This window comes from Neophocaena asiaeorientalis, unplaced genomic scaffold (genome assembly GCF_003031525.2).
Source record: "Neophocaena asiaeorientalis asiaeorientalis breed wild unplaced genomic scaffold, Neophocaena_asiaeorientalis_V1.1 scaffold265, whole genome shotgun sequence".
NCBI lineage: Eukaryota > Metazoa > Chordata > Mammalia > Artiodactyla > Phocoenidae > Neophocaena > Neophocaena asiaeorientalis.
The window spans coordinates 3,299,638-3,308,121 of NW_020172172.1; the positions used below are offsets into that span (position 1 = coordinate 3,299,638).

The following is an 8,484-nucleotide window of genomic DNA, read 5'->3' on the forward strand; positions in this document are numbered from 1 at the left end:
CCCGCACCCAAAAAAAAAAAAAAAAAAAAAAAAAAAAAAATTCCAAAGCCACAGGGAATACGACTCAGGCCCTAGCCAAGGGCTAGGCTTGTTCAGAACTAGTCAAGGCCTGGAGACCATGTTGGTTCAGATCTAGTCAAGGCCTGGAGACCAGCGGAGGCCCTCTCCCCACCTTTCACTCTTACCCCCTTTCACCTCTGAGTTCACCGGCTGCTACCTTAAAGCACCGTCTGGCTCCCTCTCAGTAAGTAGTTCTGGAGCCCCAAGGCCACTTCCAAGAATATGTGCACATGGTGCGGGGGGTGGGGGGGACACACAGAGAACGGCAGTCTGGGGGTCACCCACAAACCCCTGCTCCATCCTCACTCTCAGGCCAGGTGGCCCATCAGACGCAGGCCTATGTAGACACATTCAGACAATACAGGGATTGCACCCCGAACGCCCCAGATGGAAACACTTTAGCAGTCACATCAAAAAAACAATCCAAGCAAAGAAAGCCCAGGTGGCTCAGGCACCCAGGCCTCAAGGAAACCGGAAGCACCCTGCTTCTACATCAGCACCCTGGTAGGGAGGGAGGGCTAGCCTCCCAGACCTCTTCTGAGGGGACTGTCAGCATCTTTGCGGCCCATCTGAAGCACATTTCTCTCCCTGGCCCCTGAAACTGCTAAGGCCTTTGCTCACTTCTTTGTGAGGCCTATCAGTTCCCCCACCCCCATCCTACCCCTTCCAACCCCCTGTTTTTGGACCAACTCCTGCTTGGTCAGGTTGGGATCAGTGGATTATTTAAACCCCTCTGCTCCCCACCAGCCAGCCCTACAGAACCTGGCTTGTGTATGTATTAGGAGCTGCTCCATGAGGGAGGTGCCCACAAGACAGGGTATCAGATTCCCTGCAGGCTCCAAGGGCTGGAAGTCCTGATTCCCAGTTCTGATTCCAAAACTGGGTTAACCTCTTCTCTTCTCCGGCTGAGCCCGAGAACCTGAGGGCTTCACCCAGACCTTCGGCAGGGTGATTTCCCAGGGCACCCCATCATTAGACCTCAGGGGCTGCGGCTGAGTGGGGCTGCCTTCTCACCCAGCCAGCATTCAGCAAGGAGGCCCAGGGCACACAGACGGCAAACATCTCCTACGGGCTGGGTATTTCCTGCCTGGTGAGAAGAGAGATCTAAAGGAGCAAGAAAACTACTTTAGGTTAGAATCTGTCTACACTTGGTCCACACTTAAGAGTCCCAGAAGCACCCCCTAGTCAGGTACTGAATGAAATACATCGATGACTTCCTTACTGTTTGTTTTAGGTCCTGACAAAAAGAAAACTTATTTTTGTGGGTTCTTTGTCAAACCCCCATTCTTATACCACCTTTGGGGTACCAAGTGGTTTCACCTCCAAGATTCCTTTTGCTCCTCACAGCAACCCCTCAGTATAAGCCCATTTTACACATGAGGGGCCTGGGCTTCAGAGCACTGGAGTGCTTACTCAAAGCTGCATGGTAGCTAGTCTGGCACAAACCTCGTTCTGGTTTCAAACCCTGTGCCTTTGCTCCACCACTCCAAGCTGCACCAAAGGCCTCAAGTATATGAAGAAGCCACAGTGTCTGATGGAACCTGTAGGGTTGGGGTCAGGGAGTGAAGAACTAGGAGACCTGGGCTCTAGCCCTGCTCTGAGTGACCTTGAGAAGGTCACACCGCTTCTCTGGCCTTAGCCCCTTCACCTAGAGATTCCCCTCTGAGTCTTAACCTCCAGGGACTTGAGGTCTTGGTTCTTCCGAGGAGAACTGACCCATGTGTGGGCTCTCCTGGAACCCCCTTCTCTCCACGGCCTGCCTGATGACATGCTCATAGTAGAGTGAAGAGAGACAAGAGGAAACTCCTCCTACACCCACACTCTGGGCCCTCAAGCATGGCTGCAGTAAAATTTCTGATGAAGAGGCTGAAGGAATTTGTGCTCGTGCCACTTCACCAGGCACTCAGATCCCCATTTCCATTTCCATGGATGATCAGAAGCTGGCCCCATGCCACTGAAAACAGCCCCAAAGTGGAAATGACCTGAAGTCCACAAGCAGGGAGATGATTATCAAAATCATGGTATTGAGCATTGAAAGTACAGCGATGAAGATCTTTTTAGAGATGTACACATGGAAACTTGCTTTGACAAAAAGTGAAGTAAAACACATCAGACTGCAAAACTGCATGTTTGGTATACAACGCTTTAAAATAATACTCAAAGAGAGTAGAAGATACACCAAAATGATAACCAAGGTTACCTGTAGAAGTTGGCAGTATGGCCGTTATATAAAATATATTATATTTCATATATTTTTTATCATATATATTTTTTATCCCCCAAGGACCAGAAAGAAAACTTTTTTTAAGTTGGCAGTAATAGTCTTAACTTCTTCTATCAATATTTTTCACCCAAGTTCAAAGTCTTCAGCATACATCAAGTCTCCCACCATTATTGTAAGGAAAGGGACAAGTGTCCCACTCTTAGCTTTAGAAATACACACACCAAGCCCTGGCAGAGACTCACAGCCCCTTCATGATGATCAAAAATGCCCTTACAGGTCCCGCAGCTCAATGTTCACTTTTGCAAAAAAGACATTTAAGGATTCCAGACTTTTTATATTTCTAACTCAGGCTTTCCCATTTTAGGTACCTTGGATCGGTAATAAGACGGTGTTAAGGAGTTACTGAATATTCAAACAAGCTGGAGAAGTTCACATCTCAGTTTTAATGAATTAAAAGAAGTATCTCTGTGGAAAGATCCTCCAAGAGGGGCATATAACATATATCATTTCCCAGCTGAAGTTCACCAAAGCCTTCTATTTTAGGACTATCTCAAAGAGTAGCAGTTCCATAGATGCAGGGACATCTGGGTAGGCGCAGTTTCTGTTCCCTCAGCCCTCTAGCCCTGGTGGTTCTCAGCCCTGGCTGCATACTGCGATCATCTAGAGAGACTTCGTTTTTAAAAACTTCTTGGTCTGGGTCCCACCTTGGATTTGGTCTAGGGAGCACTGAGAGTCAGTGCTGAGAACCACTTCGCCCTCACACCCTCTTAGCCACCCATGAGAAGAAGAGGTCAACACCAGGGCTGGGCTCCAACCTCAGAATTATTAAGGCATCATCCATTTTTGGAGCTAAATGGCACCTCAAAGGACATCTAGTTTAATCTCTCATTTTACAGAGGAAGAAACTGAGGACTCCTGGTCCCCTGTCTCCTCCTTTACTGGTTCCTGCCAATGCTGGGCCCCCAGGCCTCTGGACCACAACACCCTTCATTCAGAGGGAGAAGCAAAGGAAACCTTCAGATCTCCAAGGCCATTTTGCTGCCAGAGGTTGCCCATCAGGCCCCTCTCTCTGGCAAGTGGACCCAGACACAGTGAAATCCTGACTCAAGTCCTCTTCCTAACACACCCCAGAACTGGCGATGAGAAGCCAGGAGGCTGCTGGCTCACGGAAACAGGAAGCCCACCCGGGCAGTGGAGCAATCACATCACAGTGGCGCCCAGAGGCTGCCCGAGCAGAAGGCAGGTATCTTCTCCCTCCTGCACCGGCCTCCACCACAGGAGGCCTGAGAGGCTCTGCCACGGACAGAATACTCCTGTAGACAGCAGTAACAGCCCTGAGTGGGTGGCCTTAGCCCGTACTCTCTTCTGGAAACACTCTGGCCACCACGTAGGGAATATTGTGGTAAAAAAATCTCCACACTTTTCACATCCTGTACCTCTGATCACTCCCCTTTTCCAACCTTAAGATTCCATGATTAATTCCTCTTTAGCAGCCTTGAGGGGAAAAAACAAAAAAAAAACAAAAAAACTCTGAGGATTGGGGAGAAGGTTTACGCAGGGGTAAAGTGAAATACACACACACACACCCAGCCTCATAGGCCCCCGCTCCTGGTGACCAGGCTTCTGCCTTTGGTTCTGACACTGCCAGGACACCCTGGAACACAGGGAACTATTCTCCCAGAGACCATCCATCCTACAGGGATCTCTGGGCACCTTCTCAACTCTGGTCCCACAGCTAAGCTCCTTGATGAGAATCTCCCCTGAGCTCCAATCTGCCCTCTATGAGCCTGGGGTGGGGAGGCGGAGGGCTGTCCATAGAAGCAGACAGGAGAGCCCCTCTGGGTTCCTTCAGAGTTCAAAGTCATCCTAGTAGCTGACACCAGCCCCTGCCCCCGGGGAAGGACGGTGAACTGCAGGAGGGGTGGGGGGCTGGCAGCTCCATGTAGCTTCTACCTGGAAGCAGAGCTGATCAGCAGCCAGTGCTGAGGGAAGCCCCTTTCCTGAGGCTGCACCTGTGCTTTAAGCTGCCCGGATCACATTCTCAAAGGGTCTATTTTTCCTGCTTGTTGGTGTTTGTGAGTTTTATCGATGGAAGGGCCACTGTTCACAAGGTCCCTGGCTTCATGAATGATGCCCCAGGCCGTCCAGTGCTCCCATACCTGCCCTGTGGTCCCAGGAGGTGGTGGGAAATAGGGCACTGGGAGACAGGCATTTGAACTTTACCAGGGCCAAATTAATTCTATGGTAATAAGTGTAAGGCATTACTTCTTTTTTTTTTTTGTACGTGTTGGGTCTTGGTTGCTGTGCACGGGCTTTTCTCTAGTTGCGGTGAGCAGGGGCTACTCTTGGTTGCAGTGCGTGGGCTTCTCATTGTGGTGGCTTTTCTTGTTGCAGAGCACAGGCTCTAGGCGTGCTGGCTCCAGTAGTTGTGGCTCGCGGGCTCTAGAGCACAGGCTCAGTAGTTATGGTGCACGGGCTTAGTCGCTCTGCGGCATGTGGATTTTCCCGGACCAGGGATCAAACCCCCATTGGCAGGCGGATTCCTAACCACTGTGCCACCAGGAAAGTCCCAAGGCATTACTTCTTAATATTAAAACATGGCTACGATATAAGCTAATACAGAAGTCACACGCATTTTTCTGAGGAATAACGTGACTCCAAAGGCTGCCTTGGGTGTCCCACGGAACCCTCTCCCCTCCCTGCGCTGGGGATCGGATGGAGTTTGTGCAGCGCCGCCAGAGGGTTACAGTGCAGCCAGGCTGTGCAGGTCCGGAAGGAAAGCCGCCTTATTACGGTGCTCCCCCACAAGGCAAGCAGAAAAGCCGACTGCCAGCGTCCGAAGTCCCCGCCCTCCTGCAACTTTCGGGGAACAATTCTGGCCCCAGGAGGCTGCGCAGGCTCCGCGTGCCCGGAGCGGGGGCGCTTCCCACGGTCATCTGGGTGCCCACCCCACACGCGCGTCCCCTCCCGTGGTTCCTACCATGTCCCCCTCGGTGGCTGGACCGGCTCCTCGGCGCGCTCAGCCTGCTCGCCAGCTCATCCCGGCACCGTGGCTCTCCGGGCTTCCCGGGACGCGGGATCCGGACCGAGGGGCCACAGCTTTCTAGCGGCCAACTCTGGGGCAGGCGATGCGCGGCGGGATGCTCTGAGGTTAGGCTTCGTTAGAGGAGGTCTAGGAGAATGCACACGCGGGATCTGTCGTTCTGCGGTAGCCTTCCCGCAGCCTCGAGCCTCCTCAATCAGCTAGGGACGTTTGCAGAGTTTGCAAAGTCCTGGCGTCGAGTCCCGGCCCAGCCTCCCCACTTCCCCGAAAGCGCGGGAGGGGGGAGCTCCTTTCACAATAAAAGCCCTGCCCCGGGCTCGAGCAGCCGCAGCCGCCTGAAGCAGGGGCCCAGGTGCTAGGAAGGAATGGGCCCCGCCCACCAGTCCGCTGGGTGATGAGCCGAGGCTGGGGGGCGAGGGGCGCTGCGCAAGGCCTGGGGACATCGCCTCGATCTCTCCTCCAAGGGGTGCGGTGCACTGTGAGCAACCCGGGGGTTCCTGCGGAGGGTCTCCCAAACTATCGCTTTCCCCTGCAAAGCCTCAGAAAGACAACTTTACTGGCATCTCATAGCCTTGCTTGGGCCCAGTCCCCAAGGGCGATTTGGAAGGAAACAAGGAAGGAGAATCCGTTGACCACTTAAGATCATTAACGATGAACAGGTTTTCTCCTTGAGAACTAATCAGTGTTTAAGTTGCTGCAGTAAGCCACTGATACCAACCTCTCTGCTAAGGATGTGAACGCAGGGCCCTGTGTCCCCTGGGTCTTCATGCTCCTTGTTGGAGAGAAGACCGGGCTTGGAGCCCATAGCCCTGGAATTGGGGGCTGGCCCCTCTGTAAACAGCTCAGTGACCTTCTACCAGTGCCTGGACCTCTTTGAGACCAGTGTCCCTAAGCAGCCCAACGTTCTATCTCAGGATTTTCAACAGCCTGCAGGCAAGAAGGTGGAGGTGGGGATAGAGTCAGCAGTAGGACTCAGAGAATCTGGGAACCAGGCTAAAATATTACCCTCCAAGATTGAAACTAGTACGAACCATTATTAGATGGACAAAAACTGGTATGTTCCCAGAAGTTCCCTGCTACAGAATGCTTTGAGGTTGTCACTGATGACAGCGCTTCTTAAGAGGGTCTCCTTAAATTGTGTGTGTGTGTGTGTGTGTGTGTGCGCATGCTGGGGCTACAACAGATGGAAAGGAAAGCATTTTTTTCAGTCCTTATCTTGTTCCAGATGCTTTCCAGAGGTTATTTCATTTCATCATCACAAGCAATCCTAAGAGAGGAATTTTATTACCACCATTTTTCAAATAAGGAAACTGAGGATTAGGCAGTTGAAGTGACTTTCCTGAGGCCAGATAGTCAGTTAGTAGTTTAGTAAACCAAAGCCTATTTGCTAGAGCACGTGAGAAAGAGGAAGAAATCGATAAGCCAGGAACAGGAGGCAGGATGCGGTGCTGAGAACCAGAGCTTATTCGTGCGTAGGGAGGACGGCGAGAACTGAGAATCTGAGTGCTGGCTGAGGAATGTGGAGGAAGGCGGAGAGGGACAGACAGTACAAACTTTTTTGTGTTCTGTCCAGATGTTTAGGGAGACGATGTGGTCTTTTGAGTCTCCTTTTCTGACTGCAACCCACATAAGATGAACATTCTTTGTCATGAGCTTTTACACAAACATATACGTACAAACGTAACTAAAACAAAGTTTTATAAATCACTGTTACACGTAGTGCACTCCAATATGTTCTATTCTATTCCATCTTAATTATTATTTTTTTTATTTTTGTGTGTGTGCGGTACGCAGGCCTCTCACTGTTGTGGCCTCTCCCGTTGCGGAGCACAGGCTCCGGACGCGCAGGCTCAGCGGCCACGGCTCACGGGCCCAGCCGCTCCACGGCATATGGGATCCTCCCCAACCGGGGCACGAACCCGTGTCCCCTGCATCAGCAGGCAGACTCTCAACAACTGCGCCACCAGGGAAGCCCCATCTTAATTATTTTTAACGGTGGTCTCTAATCACTCTATTTCCCTAACATCCACTACTGAGTATAGTTTGAAAAACACTGTACTTGAAAGTAGAACAGAGACATTTCTTTAATGTTTTCAAAGAGCTTTGTGGTCTTCTACAGAATGTATCTGTTATATAGAAAAGGAAATTTAAAGGCAGGGATTTTGTTGGTCAAGTTTGAGAACACTGAGCACAGTTTCTTTGTTTTCTGTTTTTGTTTTTGGCAATAGGACTTGCCAGAGCCTTTGATGCTAATATATGTTGAGGTTTTCTGAGACAGGAGGATAGTGCCCAGTTTTTCCCAGGTTTACTGGATGTAGAACTCTTTTTCAGAGGAGTCATCTCTCAGGACTCATGGGACACCCCTGGGAAAAGCTGTTCCAGGACCTGGTCCAGACAAGTGAAGGGTCGCATACGAACAGGGAGTGAAAAGCCTACATTCTGAAGCCCGACTCCCAAGCTCAGCACCATTTTGTTCACCTGATACTCTGCTCAGAGAAGGATCAACTACCCAGATGGTGAATGTAGGAACTCCATTCATAAATGAACAACTGCCACTTTTATAACCCAGAATGAACGTGAGCAGTGTCCAGGAATGACCACAGCTGAGGAAGCAGATAAACTATCCAGCTGAGGACGCACGTGGGCTCTGCAATCATCCACCTGCCTTTCACAAGATCCTGCCTAGACTCCTGCCTTCCCTTTCTTTACTAACCCCTAACTGACACTGATTCCTTCCAGCTCTGAAATCCTGTGAAGTTATATTAAATTTAGACAACCAGTAAATCCCTCCTTTCTAGGAAACAGCACTCCAGGCAGTATTTACTTTCAGAACTTGGGCTGCTTGAGAGTTGGCTGCTCCCAGGATACTGGTTACACAGGGCCTCTGGTTACACAGTGGACCTTGCAAGTGAGAAACATTCAACTGAGACAGGTTGGTGCTAGTGAGGAATATTTTACTATTTCCACCAGAGAGAGCTTCCTACTTCATCGCGGAGTGAATCTATCTTCACCTTAACCGTTCCCAAGGAGTCAGACTTACAATTTGCTCTAATGACTTTTAGAGCTCCTTATAAATTGGTACCGCAGACAGCTGCCCAGCTGGCTACTTTTTTTTTTTTTTTTTTTTTTTTTTTTCTTTCCCTCAGCTTCTGGGTCC

The 8,484-nt window shown here is 50.5% G+C and overlaps 1 protein-coding gene across 6 annotated transcripts in view; it reads right to left on the bottom strand.

The window, feature by feature from the left end:
• GASK1A (golgi associated kinase 1A) overlaps nt 1-8,484 on the bottom strand; it is an 84,075-nt gene that overhangs the window by 44,582 nt on the left and 31,009 nt on the right. The window contains exon 1 of one of the 6 annotated variants that reach the window (XM_024756173.1): nt 5,265-5,553. The exons of the other annotated variants lie outside the window; for them this stretch is intronic. Within the exon in view, the coding sequence (XP_024611941.1) occupies nt 5,265-5,267 (3 nt within the window). The 5' untranslated portion in view covers nt 5,268-5,553. Of the gene's footprint in view, nt 1-5,264; nt 5,554-8,484 lie in introns of those variants that run through there. 6 annotated transcript variants of the gene reach the window in all.